At 46.0% G+C, this 24,628-nt stretch overlaps 2 protein-coding genes across 4 annotated transcripts in view; one reads left to right on the top strand and one right to left on the bottom strand.

Moving 5' to 3' along the window:
* The window catches only part of CDCA7L (cell division cycle associated 7 like), a 41,993-nt gene extending 31,197 nt beyond the window's left edge, over positions 1-10,796 (top strand). The window contains exons 3-10 of one of the 2 annotated variants that reach the window (XM_025873000.2): positions 2,164-2,301; positions 5,160-5,534; positions 6,906-6,977; positions 7,097-7,264; positions 8,120-8,245; positions 9,048-9,197; positions 9,976-10,112; positions 10,543-10,796. In XM_025873000.2, the coding sequence (XP_025728785.1) occupies positions 2,164-2,301; positions 5,160-5,534; positions 6,906-6,977; positions 7,097-7,264; positions 8,120-8,245; positions 9,048-9,197; positions 9,976-10,112; positions 10,543-10,573 (1,197 nt within the window). In that variant the 3' untranslated portion in view covers positions 10,574-10,796. Of the gene's footprint in view, positions 1-2,163; positions 2,302-5,159; positions 5,535-6,905; positions 6,978-7,093; positions 7,265-8,119; positions 8,246-9,047; positions 9,198-9,975; positions 10,113-10,542 lie in introns of both variants that reach the window. The other variant, XM_025872999.2, reaches the window with a different exon arrangement.
* Positions 10,797-11,012: 216 nt separating this feature from the next.
* Positions 11,013-24,628, bottom strand: part of DNAH11 (dynein axonemal heavy chain 11) — a 320,004-nt gene continuing 306,388 nt past the window's right edge. For both annotated transcript variants that reach the window (XM_073898943.1, XM_025872997.2), the window contains 6 exons: positions 19,824-20,066; positions 17,481-17,663; positions 17,286-17,401; positions 12,848-12,960; positions 12,342-12,482; positions 11,013-11,601 (listed from right to left, as the gene is read on the bottom strand). In XM_073898943.1, coding sequence (XP_073755044.1) covers positions 11,354-11,601; positions 12,342-12,482; positions 12,848-12,960; positions 17,286-17,401; positions 17,481-17,663; positions 19,824-20,066 — 1,044 coding nt within the window. In that variant the 3' untranslated portion in view covers positions 11,013-11,353. The remainder of the gene's footprint in view (positions 11,602-12,341; positions 12,483-12,847; positions 12,961-17,285; positions 17,402-17,480; positions 17,664-19,823; positions 20,067-24,628) is intronic.

Below are 24,628 nucleotides of genomic sequence, written 5' to 3'. Positions count from 1 at the left end.
ACCATCATTTTCTAGTCGGTTTCTTCATGTCCCGTGAGCTTCAAGATAAAAAGTGTAACCACTCTGTTAGCTCCACTTCTCATCTATTATTTGCTTACGTTCTCGATCATGGGAGGTAGATACAGGGAACCCAGGGCCAGAGCATACTGCCTGCTACTGACTTTAAAGGGTCACAAATTCTGGAGAGCAAACTGCTACGTGAGAGTTGTAACCAAGACTGCAGTGAGACCATGGAGTGGATATTTTGTTTTATACAGACTCACATTAAGAACAATTTTTTGTTTTTGTTTTTTAAGTCAGCTCCATGCACAGTGTGGAGCCCCAAGTGGGCTTGAACTCACGATCCTGAGATTAAGACCTGAGATCGAGAGTCGGACATTTAACTGACTCTGCCACCCAAGTGCCCCCAAAAGAGTTTTTATATCTTGTGGAATGAGGAGAAGAAAAGCAGGGGTTTAGGACTGTGGCTAAGTTGTTTTGGGGTTCAATCTGGTCACCAAAGATCCTGATTTCTCCCAGGCTGACCACTTCCTTGTGAGGCCAGCTCAACGGGTAAAGCGAGCCAAAGGACTGGAAGGTTGGAACTTGCTGCTTTAAGATGTGACTTGTTCTCTCTGGGCCCTAGGCAGGGACAACAGGTGTATGATGAAATGTACACATAGACCCACATGTGCCCTAGAGCCACCTGCAGGGGCCAGCTCAGGGCTCCATGAGCCAGATGTTTCCTGCCCTTGGAGGTGGCAGGTTTGTGGTGGGTTTTCGTGGCAACCAGCTATGCACCAGTTTTCCTTAAAAATCAGCCTGGGCCTATTGCTTCTTCACCCTGAGCCCACACATTCATGAGCCGTGTTAACCGGCCAAGAGAAGCTGCATGAACTTGCACATAGTATGCAGCAGTGTTGACTTTGGTCTTCCTTAGATGCCATTTCAATTTCACTTTAAAGAAATTTCCCTTTTGTGGTTTTTTTTTTTCCCCCCAAGCAGCTGCACCACAGCTATCAACAAAGGAACAAAGTAATTTAGCTCCAAGCACACTCACTCCAATTACCCATAATAATTCATAGGAGACATTTAAGCTTAAAAAAAATGCTGGATATAGACATTTCTTTCTCTATCCCCCTGTAAATTTTCCTACTCATCTATTACATCTATTTTTCTCCAGAAATGATCTGAGCTTGAAGAAGTATATAATTAAAGTCAGGGAGAGGCAGTGGGGGAGATAAAGATTCTCTAACCACATGTGCTGTGATGAGGGTCATTGCTATATCGGGTGCGGGAGGAAGAGACATCAGAGGCAACTGGGGACACGGACTCCAGCCCTGGCTGCCAGCTTGGAGGAGGCCAGTCTGCGGGTCTCCTTTCTGTACTGCAGGTCTGTCTGTTCCCTCCTTTCTTTCAAGAGAACCATTTAGAGAGCCTGGTTTCTTGCCTTTTATTGGTTCAAAAGACAGAGAACGTCATTTGAAAATGTCTTTCCTTTTTAGGTGTCCTAGAGCATCTTTCCTTCTGCTCACTTGCCACCTGTCGGTGGTTGCTGGCCTCCCACCTCCTGCAGGAGAGGCTCTCCTGGAGGCTGGGGGAGGAGGGGGTTGGTGCTCCTGTCCACCCCTGCCATGGGAGGCACCCTCCTCAGCAGTGGGCAGGAAGGGGTGGGAAGGACTCTGGCCCTTTCCTGCACAGAAACTTGCTGTGTCTGGGAGGGAGGCGGGAGGTATGCTCACGGACTTGGAGGAGACGGCTTTGGGTAGCTGCTAGGAAGGAGGGCCAGCCTGTGGCAGGGAGCCGGGGTTTCTCCTCCTGGCTCTTTCCCGTGTGTGTTCGCTTGTGTGTGAGAGCAGACCTTCCTGATGGCCAGCCCTGGCAGGAGAAACTGAATTCCATCCGTGTGCACCAATCACAAAAGCAGCTGAGCCTGTGGCTCTGCTGACTTCTAGAAATGGTGCAGTTGTTTGATGCTTTCAAATTGTTCAGTTCTGTTTCTGTGATATATAGAAAGATGCATCTATGTGTGTGTGGTTATTGTGGTAAAATATACGTAGCATAAAACTTATCATTTTACTATCTTTTAAGTGTAGAAACTCCCCATTAAACAACTCTTAGTCCCCTTAGCCCCCGGTCACCTCTGTTGTTCTTTCTTTATGATATTTTGTGTTTTTAATTTAGCAAGATGTACGTTTCCATTCCAAATACTTCACGGAAGAGCTAAGAAGAATTTTTATAGAGGACACTGACTCAGAGACCGAAGAATTTGAAGGATTTACACAGAATGACCTGAATGGAAATAGTAACTCAGAAGTCATGGTAATAATTATCAAGACGGTAGAGTGTGGGTTGTCATATTTTCAGTCCTGTTTCTGAACTGTATTTTCTCATAAGTCACTTCACAAATGAATGACTTTTTCTTACGTGTTTATCTTCTAAGCCAGTTAACACAATATAGAAATGGCTATTCTAAAGCTAATCGCTCCAGTTGTCTTTCCTTGGTACCTTAGGGGTTTGGGAGGACATGTTTCAGGTGTCCCTTACTGTCCTTCTGAAAGAATTTATTTCAGACTTTCTGGAACATCTTTTATCTGGAAAGAGGACCGTCTGCCTAGGAATAGCAAGTTCCTTAAAGTCATTTCTTGTTGTGTGTAAAGTCATGTTCTTAAGTTTGGAGTTAATTTGGCCAAAATTTAGCTGTGGTACAAACCTCAAGAGTTTTCCCTGTGTATTCTTGATTTGGATGCTGAAATGCTGTTTCAATGATAAAGATGACCTGGACTTGTCTGACTCCTGAGGGAAGTCTGCTCTTAGCACTTGACCTTTAGGAGACTTGATGATTTCTTCCTTCGCTCCCCTATACTGAGGCCAGTGAACTGCCAATTAGTATTTGAATCTCAGGGTACCTCTAAAGAACAGCCTTCGGGTTTTTTCCAGGCATGAAGATGTTTTCTGCTAACTGAAAAATAGCATACGTTTATCCCCCCAGATCGGTCCACCGTTTCTCCTCCTTTGGTATCAAGATAAAGGATACAGGTTAAACCTTTTCACATTCAGAAGCTGCTAAGGAACCACGGCTGGCGTGGAACTTGTGTAGAAATTTAAATAAGCTGTAACTAGTAGGTTTGCTTTGTTCCTCACCTTTTCCTGGGGGCATCTTAAGGCCTGAAAGCCCTAATGGTAGACTGCCTCGTTTGATGTTGATCCCCCACCCTGCCCCTCCCAGCGAGTAGCAGCACGGAGCCCCTGCCAGCCTGCAGTCACCAGCCCTCCTTTGGCTTTCTTTACAGAAGCTGCTTGTGAGGCAGTTGATTTGTTCTGGCCAGCAAGCCTCCAGTTCTCTGCCAGCAAGACACTAAAATTCTTCCCAAACCCTAATGGCTATCATCTCCTCTCAGTAACTTCTAATTTTTAGCTAAGTGATGACAGGTTATTCAGAGAATCTGTGTTTCTAGCACTGGGAAGACTACTCCAAAAGTTTGTTGGTTCCCCCCCCCCTTCCCCGTTCCTAGTCTATACATTTGGGGTATGAATTCTGACGTGTTGACTGATGTAACTCATAGCTTAGGGCAGGTCCAGCTGCAAATTTTATTTTACAATTCAGTGAGCCAACAAGCATTCTGGCCTCCCTCCCCAACCTCCTGCCCACCTAGTGGGGACTGGTGAGACCCTGTTTTCCGATAGTAGATGTTACTGCCTCTTGGTGTCTCGTGGTCTTCTAGCCATACGTGAAGAGGCCCTGTGTGCTTTGCCTCTGGCCTCCACTGGTGGTTACAGTTTGCTCTTGTCTACTTTAGTCCTTCGCAGAGTCCTTAGCAAAGAGATATGGTTTAGAGGATGATGAAGATAAATAAAGCCAATCTGAGAGATAGTTCCTCTGAAGTTCCCCAACACTGTCTTCCTAAAATTGGATCCTCCATTCCCACCAATTTGGATTCCAGATTTTTTCCCCTCCCTTTTCCTTTTTTATTTTATTTTATTATTAAGTAGGCTCCAGCCCAGTGTGGAGCCTGACACAGGGCTTGAACTTACAACACTGAGATCAAGACCTGAGCTGAGATCAAGAGTCACTTAACCGACTGAGGCACCCAAGCGCCCCAATACATTTAAAAATTTTTTTAAGTAGGCTCCATGCCCAGTGTGGGGCTTGAGCTCACCCTAAGAGTCACGTGCTCTACCGGCTGAGCCAGCCAGGTGCCGTCCTCTGCCTTATCTTTGAGTCCAGCTAGAATTTGGGGGGGATGGTCACCGAGGAGGAAGCAGGGTCATCTACCTCAGTCCTGGGCCCGTTGTGATGCTGGCTACCTGCTCTCCTCACAGCAGCCCCGTTGTCCAGAGTCCCTGACAGAGGGTGTCAGCGTGTGGTAAAGGAAGGAGGTGGCCTTGATCTCCATAGTCAAGCCTCGCTCTGCCATTGCTAAGAGTCCCCTGGCATCTGAGATGTCACCCCCTGCCGCCTGGATAATGTCACCCTGCCATTGCCTTCTGTTCTGTGTTCTCATGTGTAAGACTGAGTTCCACTTTAATGCCAGAAACCTACATGCCAAGCGGAATCAGAAAATTGGGGGCAAGAGTTTCTTGAGCTGACAGAATGGGTGCTTCGCAACACCCCACGGGCTGTCTGCCTTGATTTCACCCTGTGGCTCTACAGGTTGCAGAAAAGGGAGGGGACGTTCCTGGGAGTGAAGACCCATCATGTGCTGGGGATAAGGCTCCCCTGCTGACCCCGCTGGCTGGTCATCTGCTTGCAGCTCTCCTGTCCTTCTACCCGAGTCCTGTTCCCTCTTTTCAGCACAGAATAGTATTCTTCCCCTTAGCACTCCGTTGTCATCTGAAGACGACCCTTAACGCCATGCCCACCCTTTTCTTTGGCCAGTCCCCATAATACTTGGCCGTTCCACAGTGGGGGAGCCCTCCTTTGTCAGTGTCCTGCTTCCAGCCCATGCAGTGAAGGCAGAAGTCTGCCGGGGCCGGGCCAGAGGGCAGCAGTAGAATGCCTGCTCTTCCACCAGATGCCTCAACAGAGCACTTAACTGAAGAGTTCAGCGGGAGCTCACAGTAGGAAGGGGAAGCTTTCTTCTCATTTTTCTCTCTGCAATAATGTCAGAGTGCTTTTAGATAATGTGTTTGGGGAGGTCTGTTGGGAAACGTGGTCTCTTTTCTCTCCTTTTGTTTAGCTTGTGGAGTCAGATTTGAGTGATGCTGGTGAGGCGTCTTCAGTGAGTGAGGAAGAGGAGGCGGATGAAGGAGGAAAGGCCACACCTAGAAGAAGCAGGCCTAGGAGGAGCAGTATTGGTCTTCGAGTAGCCTTTCAGTTCCCCACCAAGAAACTGGCAAAAAAATCAGATGACAGTTCTTCGGAGCCACTGTTTTCTAGCACACGCTTACAGGACAGTAAAAAAGCAATTCTTGGAAGAAAGAGAAGCTGCAGACAGGGGAAGGAAAGGGAAGATTCGGTCTCAGAGTCTGAGGACGACTCCAGGGATGAGGGCCAGGAGGGCTCGGATGCACTGCTGAAGAGGACCATGAACATCAAGGAGAACAAAGCCATGGTAAGGCCCTGCGGCAGGCGGGCCGGGAGCTGGCACCGGGCGCTGAGGCTCCAGGGACTGCCCTTAGAACTGCTGCTCTGGCTTCTGTCAGGATACGTGATCTGGGTGTTGGGCATCCTTCCTCTGTTCCCGAACCCCAGCCAGTTATTACCTGATCAGCTCTGGTTTGGGAACAGAAAGCGACTCCCCTGGACCGTTTTAGCTCTACTTCCTGGTACGATGACCTCCTGCTGCTTACTGTCCATTACAGAGTTAAGTTCTAAATAGGAAGTGGTATTGGAGAGGGGAGGGCTGAACAGCTAGCTGGTTCCCAGCAGAAAGGAGCGGAGTGTGGAGAGTGTCGAGGAGCCCACGGAAGGTTTGCAGTGGGCAGGATAGGCAGGCAGCTTGCAACGAGAGACCCTTCTTTGATGACCCACTGGGGCTTGAAGACCTCAGGTGAGGGAATGCAGGAGGCCTAGGTATTCAACTGAACAGTTTTGAATCGCGTGAACACATCTTCGCTGGAATGAATGATGGCACACGGGGAAGTTTTTATGTGTATTTGGTTTTTCTATATTCGGTCAGTAGCTTGTTTGCTTCATAATTTTGTATATACAGAATTAAAAGAATTCTACCATTCAACCACTTTTAGCATTTTGGTGTATTTTTAATATTTTCTTTTTAAAAAGCATAATGTACTGTATATGCAGTCTTAGATGTCTAGTAAGAAAATAAAAAGCCTACTTTTGAGTGAAACTTATCCTAAGACATATTTATGCTTATTAGCTAAGGGAAATTTTTAGCACTCTATCTGCATCTCATTAAAATAACTATGTTCATGATTTTTTAGTGACACCTACACATTTGTATAAATCTAAAATTAAAAATCCGAACTGACTGGAATATTAATGCCTGTCACTTGGTATTCTTAGGTGTTTATTTGGGAATATTTTCATAAATTATTAATGAGAAATCAACTTAGAGTTTTTTTGGAGCTCTAAATAACTGTCCGAACAATCTAGTTGAGCCTTTCGTTTTGAACCTGATGAAACCTGACATAGGTGTGCATGATGATCTGTTCCAGGGTCACACTTCTCATCAGTGACCCCGTCATTCCAGGGACCCGTCCATCGGATATGATATGATGGTCTTTATATATAGAGAATGGGCATAGACTTTATTCCTATGAATGACGATCCCAGCATCTCACCTCTGGAGATAAAAATCTTTACCTTTGAGGCTAAAAATATAGCAGTTCTTGAGAATCATACCTGAGCTACTTGAGTCAGTTTCTCATGTTGGCAAACCTGAGGACTTGGGGATAAGGTGGTAGATGAACGAGGCGGGGCAGTACTGATGTGAGATCCTTTCTTCTGTTCTGAACCCCAGCTCGCTCAGTTACTGGCAGAACTGAACTCTATGCCCGATTTCTTCCCAGTACGAACCCCGAACTCCGCTTCTGTAAGTAGAACTCCTTTATAATTACTGATTCCAGTACCGATGGATAGAGTCTGTTGCCACAGGGCCTTTGTCCAAGGAAAGCACGTGGTTGCATGCGTCTGTGCTCTTGTTTTCAGAAGAAGAGAACAGCAAGGCGGGCTTTCTCAGAGGGACAGATCACCCGGCGCACGAACCCGACCCGGAGCGCACGGCCTCCCGAGAAGTTTGCCCTGGAGAACTTCACCGTCTCAGCTGCCAAATTTGCCGAAGAGTTTTACGGCTTCAGGAGAAGGAAGACAATTAGTGGGGTATTTTCTGAGCACAATAACCAGATGATTCTTGGTCTGAGCCAGTGCTGAGGCTCTGACCCAGTAGGTGTGCAGCAGCTGAGCATTGGCATTTCTGCCAAGTTCCCGGGTGGTGCTGGTGTTCCCGGGACCACACTCAGAGAAGAAGCCCCCCCACCTAAGCTGAAGGCTGGAGTGAGCCCTTTACCTCAGCCGAGCAGAAGAGCTGCTCAGGGTTAGGAGCCTCAGCCTAATCTGCAGGGGAGGTGGTCAAGGCCCGTCAGTGTCGCCAGGCTGCCTTGTGGTTTTGCTTGTGGGAAAGGGCAGTGATTTCTCCATGCCTTTCAGTTTTAGGAATGGGGCATTTTAAGTGCTTTCCAAGTCTGGAGTGAGAAACTAGGTCCTTTCCATTTGCAGGTGTGGCTGTTCATTGTGGTTCACTTCCCTGTCCTCACAGAGTTTACAGCTGCTTACTACGTACTGGTCGGGGAGAACCTGGGCTGCTCATTTACTGTTGTATCGCCTTGCCACGGAGGCCGCCGACGCCGTGTCTGGCAGGAGCTCCGTAAATGATGGGTTCCAGGGAAATTGAAGAGAGGGACATAGTTAACGTTACTGGTGTTAGAGCTCTGAGAGAAATGATTTTTTTTTTTAAGATTTTATTTGAGAGAGCATGAGCAGGGAGAGGGAGAAGCAGACTCCCCATGGCGCAGGGAGCCCGATGCGGGGCTCGATCCCAGGATCATGACCTGAGCCGAAGGCAGACGCTTAACTGCCTGAGCTACCCAGGCGTCCCTGAGAGTGTGAAATTTTTACGTGTGTGTTTTAACCATTCAAAACAGCTTATACCAGGTTTTGCTTTGGCTCATTTTGCAGGGGAAATGCCAGGGGTATAGACGGCGTCACCGAATATCTTCTTTTCGGCCAGTGGAGGATATCACTGAAGAGGACTTAGAAAATGTTGCCATAACTGTTCGAGATAAAATCTATGATAAAGTTCTGGTAAATTATGTATAATAATTTGCATGATTGTGATTCTCATGGGGAGCCCAAGGCACTGGTAGTAGAAATCTTGCGCTGTTTCTAAACTGTAGCTGGGCTTGTCCCCTTAGGTCTTCTCCCCTCTGACAGGGTCACCTGTGACTGGGAAGGGGAAGTCGGCCAGTGCAGGAATTCTCCTCGGGAAAGGTCTTTCCAGGGGATGCATACGCTCTGTGGGAAGGCAGGTGTATAGTTTGGAAAAGCATATTTATAATAGTCCTTTTTTTTTAGGGTGTCTGAAAAAACATACGGTGGGGTTTTTGTGTGTGTGCTTTTTGGTGCATATAACCATAGGAACTTAGTATTTTTTATTAAACAGTGATTTGGAGGGAGGCTGTGGGGTGTTATGCATCATTTTTTAGATGAGGCAGTGTCCTATTACTTAAAATTTAACACCAGGAAATTGTATCCTGAAAAGACCCAGATCCCCGGAAGCTAGGCCAGAGCCCAGTGCTGCTGCCTGGGGCTCAGGGCCCGTCACCCTCTGCGGGCTCTTCCTCCCCTGCCTCAAGGCTTTCTGCCGGTCTCTCTGGTCACGTCCTTCCTTCCAGACTCCTCACTTGTCTTACCTGCCCTAATAGGTTTCTCTGGCCCCAGAAGGAAAAGTGCTTACAGGCTTCCCGAGGGTGCTGTGGTTTGTACCAGAGAGGCAGTGCTGCTTCCCTCTGGAAGACAGGCCGTGCTGCTTCGTGCGGGACCAGCGTACGCCGCAGCACGCGGCCTTGCGGCTGTCACCCTCTAAATCCCCGCCTTCCTGCCTCAGGGCAACACCTGCCACCAGTGCAGGCAGAAGACCATCGACACCAAGACCGTGTGTCGGAACCAGAGCTGCGGGGGGGTGCGAGGACAGTTTTGTGGGCCGTGCCTGCGGAATCGCTACGGGGAGGATGTGAGATCTGCGCTGCTGGACCCGGTAGGAACAGTGTTCGCCTTTGTCATGAATTGTACGGGCAGAGGGAAGCAGGTTGAAGGTGGGGCTCCCTGGGCCCTTTATCAGGGACCTGTAGCTGCAGAGCTCAGTCTACCCCTCAGCACTCTAGAGGAAATGAAAAAGCCGGCTTCCTTCTGGAGAGAGAGCAAGCTGACCAGTAGGACAGAAGAGATGAGGGTGTTTTCCAGGGTCCAAGCCACGGTGGTTTGTAAGGTGGACCGGTGTGCCTGGCCCTGGTCTAAAGTTTTTTCTCTGTTAATGCAGTTGACGGTTCCAGGTGTTCCTAATTCGTTTAACCTAGTAAAGTAGGTATATACCCTCCCCGTTCCTCGGTTCCCTCTATAAAATGCGATAATAGTATGGTTAGTACACATGCCAGGGATTGAACCTGGGCAATCTGGCTCCAGAGCCTGTGCCCTTAGTTAGCCCCTGCCCTGTGTACGGCCTCTTTCACCGTACGGGGCAAATACATACTGTCTGCAGCTGGCAGACGAATCTGTACTACTACTCAGGTGAAGTAGACGAGCTAGAATTCACACCTAGGTCTCACTGCTCTTTGGTACTCCTAAAGTTTTTGGGTTTCTGCACATGTGGGACGCTGGGGTGGTCAACCAGTCTGGGCCTTTGAAACCTGCAAAGGAAGGAGACATGTTGGGCACCCTGTGCCATCTCCTAGGAGGAGCCTGGGCCTCAGGGTGGGAGGGGAGGCCGCGTGAGCCGGGCCGGAGCATGTGACGGGTGGGGGCCGCTGCTCTTCCAGGGTTGGATGTGTCCCCCCTGCCGCGGGATCTGCAACTGCAGTTACTGTCGGAAGCGTGACGGCCGCTGCGCCACGGGAATCCTCATTCACCTGGCCAAGTTCTACGGTTACGATAACGTTAAGGAATACCTGGAGAGGTAGGTCTCCCAAAGCAGAACAGAGGCTGTGATCCCCAGAAACCCTCGTGCGAGGGCCATCCATTCCATGTCTGCTCGCGTGGGAGAAGCTCAGGACTCCCAGTCCCCCCTCATTGTGTAGAACAGACGGGAAGCGGCAGAGAGGCGTGGGCAGTGTGCTCTTGGGATGCTGTGATCACCTGTGGGGCCAAGGAAATAGCGTTGACCTCCAGAGCTCAGTTTTGGAGTGAGGCACGGGGGCTCCTGCGCCCTGGTTGCAGGGTGTACTCATGGAAGCAGGACGAGGTAGGACCAACCTTGCAGCAGAAGCTCCGGCGCTGGGCTCCGTACTCTCGGTGGGGGGGGGGGGGGGGGGTTTGAGCCTAGAACGCAGCTCCCGGTTTGCCTCCGTGCCTCGCGCACTAACGCCTCCGTGCCCTCTTGCTCTCAGCTTACAGAAGCAGCTGGTAGAAGACAACTGAGGAGAACTGGCCGGCGCGCCGTGGAGCACGCCAGCCGGACCTGCCCTGCCACTTGTGCCTGAGAGTTCTTACAGTTGTGTGTTTATGCAGAAATTCTTTGTAGATCTAAATACTATTTTTTTTAAGATTGTTTATATGCTTAAAAAGATTTCTCAGGAACCCGGCACAGCAGAGGAATCTCTATGCATGTATCCATAGGCCCCTACGTGTATTGAAATTGTTTTAAAAAAAGCAGTTTAAACGGGGTGGAGTTAAAAGTCCAGCTAAGTAAGTTCCAGAGAAAACCTAGTATAAGCAGCTCTTGCCTTTGACACTGTTTATTCGGGTGGCCTTGATCTTTACCTCCGGTCCAGGACCACATAGTTAATCCTTCTCGGGGGCATTGGAATTTGCTAAAATTACAAAGTGCAATTAATCGTAGATCTTGAGAGTACTAGAGTTTTATTTTTATGAAAACTTGAATGAACAGGAAGTAGACTGGCATGTTACTGCTTGGAGGCCGTGGAGCACTGCTGGCTGGCGGGAGCAGCTGCCCCTTCCTTCAGGATTCACTGGCTGCCTGCAGTGTAAGCGTGTCAGGGCTAATTCTTAATTTAAAAAGATTTTGTTTAAAGTCTGCAAGAGCTAAAATCCCCCTTCACGGATGGGGAGACTTTATTAAGGAGGGTGTTTAAACAAAATCAAGGCACCTGTAAGTTACTTGGAAGTGGGAGGAGGGTGTGTAGCTCTCAGTAGAATGACTTAATGTGCACGGACGCCAGTGGCCCGACCCCCTCCCCCTCACGCTTCGAGCAGCAGAGCCACGCCTGCCAGGACCCACTTGGCGGTCTTGTCTGGGCTCTTCAGCCGGAAGGTCCACACATAGTTGGAGCCCCTCATTTTGGTTCTATACACCGGGCATTCATATGTGTGTTTGGTTTCTTGTCTGTCCGTGGGGATGGCTTTGGCGAAGATGACTGGCATCACCGATGTGACCTCCTTGAGGCAGGCTTCTGCAATGGTTCCTGACTGTGTGTCCCATCTGGCACCTACCGCAAAAGCACAAGGGTTGCAATAGTGTGGCATGTTGGTACCGCTCCTCTCCCTGTTGGAGGCAATAAATGTTTGGTTTTTGGCACGTTACTGCTTGTCAGGGGCTTTCTTACCGCGGGGGGAGAGTGGGCTAGCTGCTCCCCAGCTGCCCCGCACACCCTGGAGGCAGAAGGCACGGCTCCACACCTCCGCTTTCCTTTGAAAAATCAACTAGTTTAAATTCAAAAGGTCTAAAACTTGCATAAAAACATTCTATACGAATCCAGGCCCAATAAAGCCAATGAGTTCGTCCTCCCTTAAAAAAAAAAAAAAGGGAATGGGGAGGTTTTTCAGACAGAAGTCTCTAATTCAGTACATTCCCTTATCACCCACTCACACCCCTTAGAGATTCACAAATGTGCACTGGCATCTTCACGGCTTAAAGTCTTGTAGTAAAGGAGCAATTAAGTTGTTTTTAAGATTTTGAATTAAATCTGCATCTAGTGTTACCACCATAGGGTAATTTCAGGCCTACACTGAATTGACAGCCATCACCCTAAATGCCTTAAAATTTGGTTCACCTTGAACACAGAACCTGGTATAAAATTTTGTGAAAGTGGGAAACGAGGTAAATCAGCACTAGATACAAGTGACTGCGAAGAGAGGTATGGGCAGTGGGATAAACAGGGCAAATACCAATCCGAACTTAGGTCCTTCATGTACTAACCATACAGGTGCTCCTCACAGTGTAGCTTACCTTCCATGATGAGCCCGTGGAGATAGGCACCTTCCCGTGGAGGATGGCCGTAATCTTCCTTCGTTTTTTTGGTGACATCAACAGTCAAGCACGTTTTATCCAGTGGCCACCCGTTTCTTCGAGCCATGGTCTGCATGATTGCTGTGGGAGGAGAAGGAACAGGCAGGTTCGCAGGAGCCGGCAGCAAGCTGCCCACGGACCCGCGGCATGCTTCCGGCCCATGGGGGGCTGCGCTAGACCAAGGGCCAGCCAAGGCCTGCAGGACATCCTCCCTGCTCTGGTGGAACAGCCATGCCCAGTGGGTTACGTGTCGTCGGGGTTTTGCACTGTCGTGGCAGAGTGGAGCCGTTGGGAAAGGGACCACGTGGCCCTTGACAGAAAATGTTTCCTAGAGTGAACCACCTCCCACCTCACAGGGCTGTTCCGCTGGGAATCTTCCTCCCCCTTCTGTACTGGCCCCTGCATGAGCACTGGGGAGCAGCGCAAGAGGGGCCAGCAGCCCTTACCAGTTAAGAAGGACTGAGGGTTGAAGAAGCCAGAAAGCCACACCACAGCCGGGAGGGCAAGATCGTGGGTCCAGGTCTCAAGTTCCTGGCATCGCAAAAGGAGGTCACTAAACCTGGTAAATACAAGGGAGCAAGAAACAAACTCACTCTTTAGTGATAGATTTTTCCAATAAGATGAGGTAGATTTGGGGAAAGATGGGATAGGTACACCACTGATACCCAAGAAAATCCTTGCCTAATGAATGATTTGCAGAACACCAGCCCTTTAAAAAGCTAGATTTTTTTTATTCTAGGGACAAGAAACATGAGAATGTGGAAAATTCATCTCCACTTACTGAATAATTTTAGAGATGGGTGCCGATCACACAGGTGACAGGCTCCAGTGCAGAGAGTGGACAGGGTGCGCGGGAACGCGGGGGGGGGTGAGGAGGGGAAAGTTGAATGCGCGGGGAGGGGGGGGGGGGGGGGGACAGGTAATGAAGAGGGACAGCACCTGCCCGCCTCTGCATGCCGGTGGTTTGAGCAAGTGCGGGTTTTACCCAGGTTCTGAACTCAGCGCAATTATGCAAGGGCGGAAGCCGACTCCCAGAGGCTATGGGAAAGTGAACCTCTTTGATAAAATCAGACATGTCAAGCCTTGCGGTGTAGAATTGAGGGCTGCCAGAAAGGGTGAGAAGCTAGAGCAGGGGTAGGAGATGGAGGACGGCCCCGAGAGCGAAGCTGGCAGGCACTTCTCCAGGGGGAGGGCTGCACAGGCTAGCTCTGAGGTTCTCCGGGACCTGGTTTGGTTGAGGATTACAAAAGTGGCAGGGCTAACGTTCACAGAGAAACTTGGGTCACCACCAGGAAAATTCCTGCCATCTCAGAACATGGCCCTTGTCCTGCCCCATTTAAGTTCTTTCAAATAGCTGGTTTAGGGAGAACCTACTTGAAGATAGTTTAAGTTCACGTGAAGAACAGGAGAAGCAAGAATAGGCAAAGATGGTAAAGAAAAGACTTTTATCTAAAAATGTCGCCACAAGAGGACAGGCTTGTAACCGATTTCCAACAGATTTTTAAACGACTGCCTGTGCGAGTAGGACTACGGTTTGGAGGTGATGAGGTAAGAAGACGGCATTAAGTAGACAGATCTCAGAGTAAGAAAAACTGAAATGGGATAAAAGTTGAATACAATTCTAGGAAATGTGAGTTTTCCTCAATTACAGATTTGACTCTAAAATCAGGGACATGCCGGGCACCTGGGTGGCCGGTTAAGCGTCTGCCTTCGGCTCAGGTCATGATCCCAGGGTCCTCGGATCGAGTCCCACATCAGGCTCCCTGCTCAGCGGCGAGCCTGCTTCTCCCTCGGCCTCTCTCTCTGTCTCTCATGAATAAATAAATAAAAAGTTTAAAAAAATAAAATCAGGGACATGCCATGTGTCAAGAAGATTTGGCCGCAAATAATCAATACTAAGATAAATCTTAATATACACCGAGGACAAAATCCTAGGAAAAAACAGTCTTTTTTTCCCCTTCTTTCTTTCTATAAATTAGCTGCAAACACCACCTCCCCAGTAGCATTTGATCAGAGAATGCCGGACTGCCTACAAAGCCCCCCGACTGGGTTAAATTTATTTTATAACCCACCAGCCTGTCGTTTGAGTATAAAGACAGTTGGTTATATGGCATAAAAAACTGGCACCAAATCCAACGAACAAGAAGGTTGATAACCCAGCAAATAAAAGTAAGAGGAATCTGAAAAAAGGTCTCTTAATATGTTTAAATTCCTAAAAACTAGAGTAATAGTCATAAAAACAGGAATTTATGAAACCAAGTCTGGTACCTCCCCTGCTCCCAATATAAAGAACGTGGAATTGAAAATTGATTTTGGACAAGGAAATTTTAAAAGCCAAGGGGAGACACAGTAAACTGGAAACAAGTTTCCCCCCAGGACCAACGAAATCAACCAGAATACAGCAGAGCAAGACACAGATTGAAAATACAAGATTTCAGACAGGTAAATAAGATGAAGACAACGGGGAAGGCAGCATTCAGAGAAATAAGGGCTAAGAACTTTTCGGAGTGGAAACAATAGGTAAACTTACACATTTATCACTACACACGGTACCAACGGGGATACATTTAAAAAAGTCCACACCTAAATAAAGTAGTGAAATTGCAAAACATCAAGGGTGAAGAGAAGAATCTTAAGAATGTCCCAGAGAAAACAAGTATATTTAAGAACAGTCTCATCAGCTATAATAAATGCCAGAAACCAATGGAGGTACCAAACCACAGGGCTGAGAAAATCATCGGATCCTAGAATTGTACATGTAGGTAAACTATTGAGCGAGAGTGCAGTGAGGGAAACTCAGATACACAAAGAACCCTATTTACTTCCCACCACATACCCTGAAAGCCCTTTAGCAAAAAGGTAAAGAGGGCCCAGAACAAAGGAGCCCAGAATGAGATATAAAAAGCAACAATGAGCGAAGAAATCAATATATGTTGTTAAAGCAAAAATAATTGACTATAAAAACAAAAATACAATGGTTTAAAATAAGGTTGAATTACAGTTGCAGACCAGAGGAGGCTGGCGTTCAGAGGGAGGTTGAAAATGTTGACTTTACATTGTGTTAGAAAAATCAAGTGTGTAGGTTACAGTAAAGTGTCTCTGCTAAAATAACAGGAACTGTACAGGGATAAACATGGAATAAAGAAAACTATGAGAGGTGCCTGGGTGACTCGGTTGGGCGTCTGACACTTGATACCCACTCCGGTCTTGATCTCAGGGTCATGAGTTCCAGCCCCATGTTGGGCTCCACACTGGGCATGGAGCCTACTTTAAAAAAAGGAAAAGCGGGAGGGGACCCAAACTATTAAATGGACAGAAGCCAGAAAAAATTGGAATAAAAGAAGAAAAATATAGAAATTAGAAGGCACAAAATAAGATGGTGGAAGTGACTCCAAAGTTACCATTATCATAAAATTTAAGTGTAATATATATATATTTTTTCAAAGATTTTATTTATTTATTTGAGAGTGCGAGAATGAGAGACAGAGAGAGAGCATGAGATGGGGGAGGGTCAGAGGGAGAAGCAGACTCTCCGCTGAGCAGGGAGCCCGATGCGGGACTCGATCCCAGGACTCCAGGATCATGACCTGAGCTGAAGGCAGTCGCTTAACCAACTGAGCCACCCAGGTGCCCTGTAATGTATTTTTGATTGGAAATAGAAAATCTGATTTTGGACATCCACAGCGTTCACAGAAAGCCAGTGAGTAGCTCTGCTCTGCTCTTTCCCGCCATGGTCCTTTGCTGCCATCTGTGTCCCTTCCACATCGTACCTTCCCTTTTTATGTTTGCACATGGCCCCACACAGCCAACATCTGGCTGCCTGGTGGTCAGTTCCAAGGTGCAGTCATTTGAAAATGTTTTAAGATTTTATTTTTTTAAGTAATCTCTACAGCCAACATGGGGCTCGAGCTCACAATCCAAGAGTTGCAGGCTCTACCAACTGAGCCAGCCAGGTGCCCCTCATCTGGAATTCTGATGGAGCTTTCCAGTTTAAGGCTCAGATTAGCATTCTGGTTCAAGGAAAGAAGACAGGAAAGCAAGGATAAAAAAATTTCGGTACGGAGAAGACAGGAATAGAGAGAATCTTTGAAACTTCCTGTGTTGACTATGAAGGCCAAGGAGCAGTTGGGAGAGAGCACTAGCCGTCAGGGAGCTGTGAATTTCGGCCCCAGCTTTGGAACACCTCTTTGCACTCACACCCACACACTCAAGCAGTCAGATTTCTGTATACTGTAAATTTTTTTTTTTTTTTTAAGATTTCATTCATTTGCCAGAGAGAGAGCGCACAAGCGGGGGCAGTGGCAGAGGGAGAAGCAGGCTCCCCGCGGAGCAAGGAACCCGATGCAGGGCTCGATCCCAGGGCCCTGTGATCATGACCCGAGCCGAAGGCAGACGCTCAACCGACTGAGCCACCCAGGCGCCCTTCTACTATCGTCTTTTAAAAAGTTATCTGTGAGATGGCATTGGTAATCACTAACTTTGAAAAAAGCATATGAAGTGACAACGAAAGCAAACTCAAGTTGCCTCCCGTGGCTATTTAAATAATGGATTATTAAATAATGGATAATTTTATTACCTACGTTTTTCAGATGATAAACTGAGAAGTTAGGAAGATCAGGTATTTTGTCCAGGACCAAACAGCTTAATAAGTAAGGCGCAGAATTTGATTCTTGCTTTGACCCTAACTTTTCACTGATTTTTGTCTTTAAAGCAACACACGGAAGAAACTCAAGTGAAACTGGTGGTCCTCTGTTTGCACAATCACAGGCCAGGTATACTCACAAAGTACACTCTTCATAGTTGTTCCAACACAACAGTAACTGAGAACACTGAACCAACACCCAGGTAGATAATGGCAGGGGGAGCAGCGAGGGGGCAGCTTACCACTGGGCCAGGCTGTACGTAGATGGATAAGCCAGTTTGCTCCAGGTGTCTGGGACCATGTCATAACTCAGCTGGGACTGCTGGGCTTCCATCTCAGGAGATAAGGTCAGCTCCCCCTTGCATGGAGAGGAAAGGCCACAAAGTCAGTGTCCCCCCACGTGGTGAAGCCGGTTGTAGTACCACTGTTAAACTTACTTTGTAACCAAGGTCTAATTGTTGGAGTGACACACGGATTTCCCGCAGGAGAACATTCATCCTTTCACACTCTTGGAAGCAAACAAGAACGTAGGGGCTTCTGTTTGAGCTTTTTTGCATTATCTCCACCATGTTGAACTCTTCTGGAAGTTTCTCCAAAAGGTCATCCAAAACATTCTTCACCTTAAATGATTAACACACACAAGCTTGAGCTCGTCTGGGTTTCATTTTTCGTTACAGGGACTATGCCCTTGATTTTTCAAAGTCCCAGAATATATTCTACAACTCCTAAAGATGCTTGCTAATGTTTTAAAAGATACCCACTGCCTCCTGGAGGTGGGCAGACAGGCACTGCCGACTACCTCAACTACCTTTGCATCAGTGCAGCCCTCCCTGCTCTGTAGATCCCAGCAGGAAGGAGCTACTATTTGTCTGCAGTTTATTCACTGTTAGCATTTAGGGAGTAGAACTGTCATCAACGACATTTCACTTGTACATAAAGATACAATCAGAGGAAGTAGAACCCCAACGTTTAGGTATTACATTTTGTAATCTAATGCTAATTAAAAAAGGAAAAAAAAAAACATTTGAAAAGTCACATGAACCAAAAATGCCCTTTAGGGTTGAGCTAATTCTGGTTAGTCTATGATGTTGCCCTCCTGACTGACATAGCCTAAAATTGTAAGAGCAGTTTGGATCCACATTTTCAACAGCAAGGGAGCCCCTGTCTTCTTCAGTTATTGCCTTGAAGAAATAAAAGATTTATACATTAAAGATGTGAAAATTTATGTAGCACTTCCTTTAGTGCCTAGCATATAGTAAGCACCCAAAAGAGTCACCGCTACTATCTGTTTGCCATATTGAAGCATCTAAAGATCATTTGCTTTGCAGTTTCTGGTTTAATGGTCAGCTTCTTTGTTGGAAAGATCAAAGCCCCAAAACTAAATGAAAACTTCATCCATCTCTCTGCTTCTATTAATACTATAGCTTTTCCCAAATGGATGAATGTTTCCTTTTGTATCTTAAAAAAAAAAAAAAAAGGTCTAACATTCATACAAGGAAAATGTTAGTATATAGGATAAAACACTCCACAACAAATCCTAAAGCCTCTAAATGACAACCAAGGGTCTCAACAAATGGCCCTATTTCAAGAAATAATACGGAAAATTCCTCAGACTTCACTATAATTAAATCTGATGGTTAGTGTGTTCCAATAACCTGAATCCTTGTCAATCAAATTCTGATTAAATGGGGGAGGGAAATAAGGGCTAATTTATCTAGGGGGGGAATAAACTAAATGTAAAAAAAAAAAAGCATTTGATGTCTATTTCTCATTCCTGTCATTCTAGGACAATGTATACCTTCAAAAGAATAATGTCAGTCTCCCAAGATAATGTAAGAAAGACACCATAACAAAATGACAGAGCCAAAAAACACAGAGTGAAAGGCAACTCACAGATTTGGAGATGTTTGCAATAGGGCTATCTGAAAAAAGGATGTATGTTTAGAGTCCTTAACAAATCTGTAAGAGAGACATTGACAACTCAATTAAAGAATGGGCAAGCAACCGGAACAGGCACTTCATATAAGATTACATCCAGATGGCCAAGATCATATGAAAAGATGCTCAGCATCACTCCTTGACTAAGGAATGCAAAGTTAAAAACCACAAAGAATTATTACCATTAACACAACCTCAAGGACACAGAACAGGTGAAACTTGCACACTGCTGGTGGAAGTGGAAGTGGTCCAAACACTTCACAACTGCTTGGGAATATCTACTGAAGTTACACATTACACCCCACAATCCAGCAATTCCACTTCTGAGGAAAGGGGTGAGAAGTATGGGGGGACACCTCTGAAAGTTGCCTGTGCCGGTTGACAAAGGACTACAAGAATGTTCATGGCTGTGCTAAGTCAAAATAGTGAAAAACTAGAAATAACCCAAACATCCATCTACTGTAGAATGAATAAAGCATGAACTGTATATTCATGCAACAGAATCTAAACAAAAATGAGTCACTGGTCCATGCAACAACATGGATGAATCTCATAAATGTAAAAAAGGAGCTGGACATACATCAGTACGTATTGTATGAATGCATCCATTTGACACTGAAACACAGGCAAAGCTACTCTATGGTGACAGAGGTAAGAGTGGTAGTTAACGTTTGGACAGCACGGGGAGGGATATACTGACCCTGAGTGTTGGAAATGCTAAGTATTTTTTATCTGGGTGGTGATTATATGGGCATATGGAAAGGGAGAGAAAGCCACCAAGTTGTACACTTAGATCAGTGCACTTCACTGTTAGAGCTCAACAGAAAAGAAAGACCTTCTACCTTCTCTTCTGTGGACTGCCCCAGCTCCTCACTGATGAGTGCATTCCTGGGCTGCAGCTCCAGCAACGTTCTGAAGAGAGTGTTGGACATCACGGTCAGGAATTCTATTTCAGCATTTGGGTGGAGGCCATACAGGGCTGGGCTTTCTGGAGGAAGCTTCTCCTCTATGTACTGATGGTAGCCTGAATAATCTAGATTAGGTGGGGCTGCAAATCCTGGTGCCAGCATAAATTCATCTTCAATCTTCAACCACAAAGGGAAAAAGTCTGTTATTACAAGTCTAAATGGAAATCAATCTTTGCATCCTAAGACACTTTGAGAACACTCTTGGTAAGAATGTCCAGTGCAATGCTGGATGGGTAGCAGGCTCTCTAAAATGTTTCATGATGCTTTTGTAATCGATCATTTTGACCCCGTGTACGGCACCAGGCTGACCTCTGGGGAAGAGTCCAAGAAACACTCGCGAATCCTTGCCCCAAGGAGACGGGAGTCTGCAGTTTGCTTGGGGCAACGTGATACATGCACACAAAGGAATGACTGGGTGCTGAACCATCTACTGCGTACTGGTCACCCTGTCACATGCTCCAAGTCACCGATTCTCCCAAACCTCTGCAAACATTCTGCAGAGAGAAATCGAGACAGAGTAACTTCCCCAGGCAAGAGGTCTGATTTAAATCTTAATTCTGAACTCACTTTAGTATGACTCTATAGGCTTTACTTTCCTAATGTACATATTTTCCACAACGCTGCTTCAAATTATTTTATATGATACATATGCATGTTATAAACACAGAGTTATATGTACATATACTGAAAAATAGGACTGTGCATATGTAACATTTTACAGGGCAGTATATACAAAGAGCCGTATCAGTGCTACCTCCTTACCTTTGAGCTACTCAGGGCAGAGTCAGTGTTGCTCACCTCAAGATCCATAGACTCTGGGACAGTTGCTGGCACATACTGGTGCTCAGTGAATGAGGCACAAGTGCCTAATGGACAAATGACTGGAATGATAAGGCATTTATCATGCCCGTCTACTTCATTAAGGCTTGGGTAGAGGGTAGACATTCCATGTAGAGAAAGGTTCTTAACAAAGGCAATGTGAGTAGCAAGACCAAACCTAAATATGTGAACGTAGTTCTTCTAACAAGAGAATTTACGGACCTGGTTCTCTCACCAACCATAAACACAGTCGAGTGCTTATAATTTTCTAGTTCACTCAGCATCATCTCAGATTTTTTCCTAATAGTTTTTAGTTTCCAGGGTCCATAACTACCTGTTTTCATTTTCCCAATCTCTCTTGCTATAAATTCTGTCTAGATATGCTTACATGTACAGAGGGATACTTGAAAAAACACCTAATGTAGCTATTTTATGCCTAGATTTTCTCAATCATTCTCTGAAATTGGGGTTTTCCTCTATAATTGTGTATGTTATGTGTACGTATGTCCCCTCACTCTCACTCAGAGACAAAGTATTCACAGATTCTTATTCAATACTATGTACTCACCACCTAGTATACCCCAACAAGCCTTGCAAGTGTACAAGGTCCATCTACCCTAGTTCTTAAGAAACTCCCAGTCTGGTGGGGAAAAGGAAGTGATTTTCTACACAACCAAGTCATCCGTGAGTACTGAGAGTTCGTTCCTTCTCAGACCCGCAGTCACTGGTTTCCAGAGAGCCTGTGTCCTTACGGACGATGCTCAGTGGCTGGCTGTGAATTCCAAAAGGCGTTTTAAATCTTTGAGTTGGCATTTCTTTTTGGCGCTAGGAAGATTTCCAAGTTAATCTAATCTTTGATTTTGGGAGAAACAGAAATCTGGACCAACTAATGGGAGAAGGAGCAACTTGGACCATCCCCCCACCGGTATCTATTAGCATGGTTTATTGTACTTGTTTATCCACATTTTCTATCATTTCATTCTTATAAATCAAAATAATCCATTTCCTTTTTTTTTTTAAAGATGTCATTTATTTGAGTGGGAGAGAGAGCGTGCGCACACACAAGTGGGGGGAAAGGCAGAGGGAGAAGGAGAGAGTCCGACGTGGGGCTTGATCCCAGGATCCTGGGATCATGACCTGAGCCAAAGACAGACACTTAACTGAATCACCCAGGTGCCCCCAGAATAATCCATTGCAATCTCACCCGTTCAGGGTGACTGAAACAAAACTGAGGGGGAGATTTCAACTCATGTTATTAGTCTATGACATAATTTAGTCAAAATACAGATATGGGCACAAAGTACAAATAATGAAACGAAAAGTTAGAATGCATATATACAAACCACACTTTATTCCCCGCAAACAAGGACTTGGTGTTCCCTGTAAGTGCTCACTAGACTGTTAAGAGGAACGTTAAGAACCAGTTAAATTGTCCTTCAGTTAAAGACAGAAAGTTAAAAAACAGAGTTTCAAGCAAAGAAACTAAAAAATGGAACCACTTAAAAATGTTAAAATGCGGGGTGCCTGGGTGGCTCAGTCGTTAAGTGCCTGCCTTCGGCTCAGGTCATGATCCCAGGGTCCTGGGATCGAGCCCCGCATCGGGCTCCCTGCTCAGCGGGAAGCCTGCTTCTCCCTCTCCCACTCCCCCTGCTTGTGTTCCTGCTCTCGCTATCTCTGTCTCTGTCAAATAAATAAATAAAATCTTAAAAAAAAACAAAGTTAAAATGCCATGGGGACTGGAAGTGTGTTTGAGTGCCTACTCTTGTAGTGCTGGTGGGAACGCAAATGGTCCATACTTTCTGGAGAGACAGGCAGTCTTTTTACAAACACGTGAAGAGTGCCTTTTATATGTTCGTTACTGAGCAAGACAAAAGAAAATCACAAAGGAAAGGCAAGGGCTTGAGGTTTACAGTCAGCCAGACGTGGTTCAGTTCCCATCCCTGAATACGGGTTGGTGGCTGGTGGCCTTAAGAAATGGCAGTTTATCTGAGTTTCAATCTTGTCAGTGAAATGTCGCTACTAGCGACCTAGTAGTGATTGTGGCTGTGGGAATTTAATGACCACGTATGCAAAGAGCTAGGCATGTAAGTAGGCTTTTATGTTAGTTTGCGTTTTTTCTGTGTCCCAGGAACAGACATGATTATTTCAAGTACATTTTGATTTTCTGGAAGGAAACAGACAACCTGAGGAATGTTCTACTGTACATTCCTACTGTGATGTCAAACAGGCAAAGTCTGAAGTGAGTCTTTGTTTATATAGGTTCTTATGTGTTCTCTTTCTCCTTTAAGAAAACTAAAGATTTCAGTGTACTCAAGGAACTGTCAGTCTTAGGTGTGAATCCCTTCCCAGCTGAGGCTTTCATGAAAAGCTGCTGCTTGTTGATGGGGCCTGAAGAGTAGAGCTCTCTGCATACGCACCACCTGTCTGGGCTTTGGAGGAGGATATTTGAGGTTATTGTTACTCCTCCAAGAATCAAGAATCAATAATTCTATAGACATTTCTCCAAAGAATATAAATGAATTGCCAATAAGCACATGAGAAGATGCTCAACATTGTTAGTGCTCAGGGAAATGCCAATCAAAACCACAATGTGATACCACTTCACACCTACCAGGATAGCTTAAGGAAAAAGAAAAAAAAAGGTAACAAGAAGTGTTGGCAAAGATGTGGAGAGTGGAGAACCTGATACCCTGCTGGTGGGAATATAAAATGGTGCGTCCATTTTGGAAAAATAATATGGCAGTTCCTCAAAATGTTAAACAGAGTTACCATATGATCCAACAATTTCACTCCTAGGTATATATACCCCAGGGGAATGGAAATGTATGTCCACACAAATACTTGTTCATAAATGTTCATTAGCAGCATTACTGATAATAGCCAAAAAGTAGAAACTGCCCAAATGTCCATCAACTGATGAATGGATAAGGAAAATGTGTCCATACAATGGAATATGATTTGGCCATAAAAAGGAAGCACTGACATAACACTACAGCACGGATGAACCTTGAAAACCTTACGTTAAGTGAAAGGTAGCAAATACGTAAGGCTGCATATCGTATCATTCTATTTACATAAAATGTTCAGAATAGGCAAACCCAGAGACAAAAAGGAGATTAGTAGTTGCCTGGGGCTGGGGAGTGGGAGAGAGGATGGTGAGTGACTTCTAATGGGTACAGGGTTTCTTTGGGGAGTGGTGAGGGGTCTAAAACGGACTGTGGTGATGGCTAAACGGCTGTGAATATGCCTAAAACCTGTGGATCGTCCATGTGGAATTGGGAAACTTCTGTCTGAATTTGTCTCAATAAAGCTATTTGAAAAAATTAATGGCGTTGTGCTCAAAGAGAACGAGACTCCACATCATGAAGAAAAAACCCATCAAGGATCTAAAGTCATTTTTGCAGAAATCAGTGTCAGGCACAATTACTGGGCACGGGGGAAGCTGGCACCCTACCGCTCTGCCGACTGTAGGATTGTGGTCCTTCTTACATTTTGCTTTCTGGTATTTAATAAAAGGCCCACCTCCTCTGCCACCTTTCCAAGTAGTCTTCCCTATGACAAGCTCCCAAGTCAGTGCGAGTCTAAACAAGTCCATGTGCCCTTGGCCTTTTGAGGCAAAAAGGCCATGGCCCCGAAGTGCTGTAAGGGATTTTCAGCAATTACTCAAGGTTAAATTATATCATCATGGTGTCTTCAGAGCTGACAGGTACCAGAGTGATTTTTCTAGATGGTGCCTTCATTTTGCAGATCACTAAATTGATGCACAAGGAGGTCCTGCACAAAGCTGGACCGCAAGGTAGTGGCAGGACCAGAACCTGGAGCTCTGGGCTCCTGGACTGCCCGGTTTTGTTCACGGCAGC

The sequence above is a fragment of the Callorhinus ursinus genome, unplaced genomic scaffold (assembly GCF_003265705.2).
Source record: "Callorhinus ursinus isolate GAN/ISIS: 27379988/994484 unplaced genomic scaffold, GSC_fseal_2.0 scaffold12, whole genome shotgun sequence".
Classification (NCBI taxonomy): Eukaryota; Metazoa; Chordata; class Mammalia; order Carnivora; family Otariidae; genus Callorhinus; species Callorhinus ursinus.
Note: the sequence above shows the minus strand (reverse complement) of the source record. Positions and strands in the feature narration are given on the sequence as shown.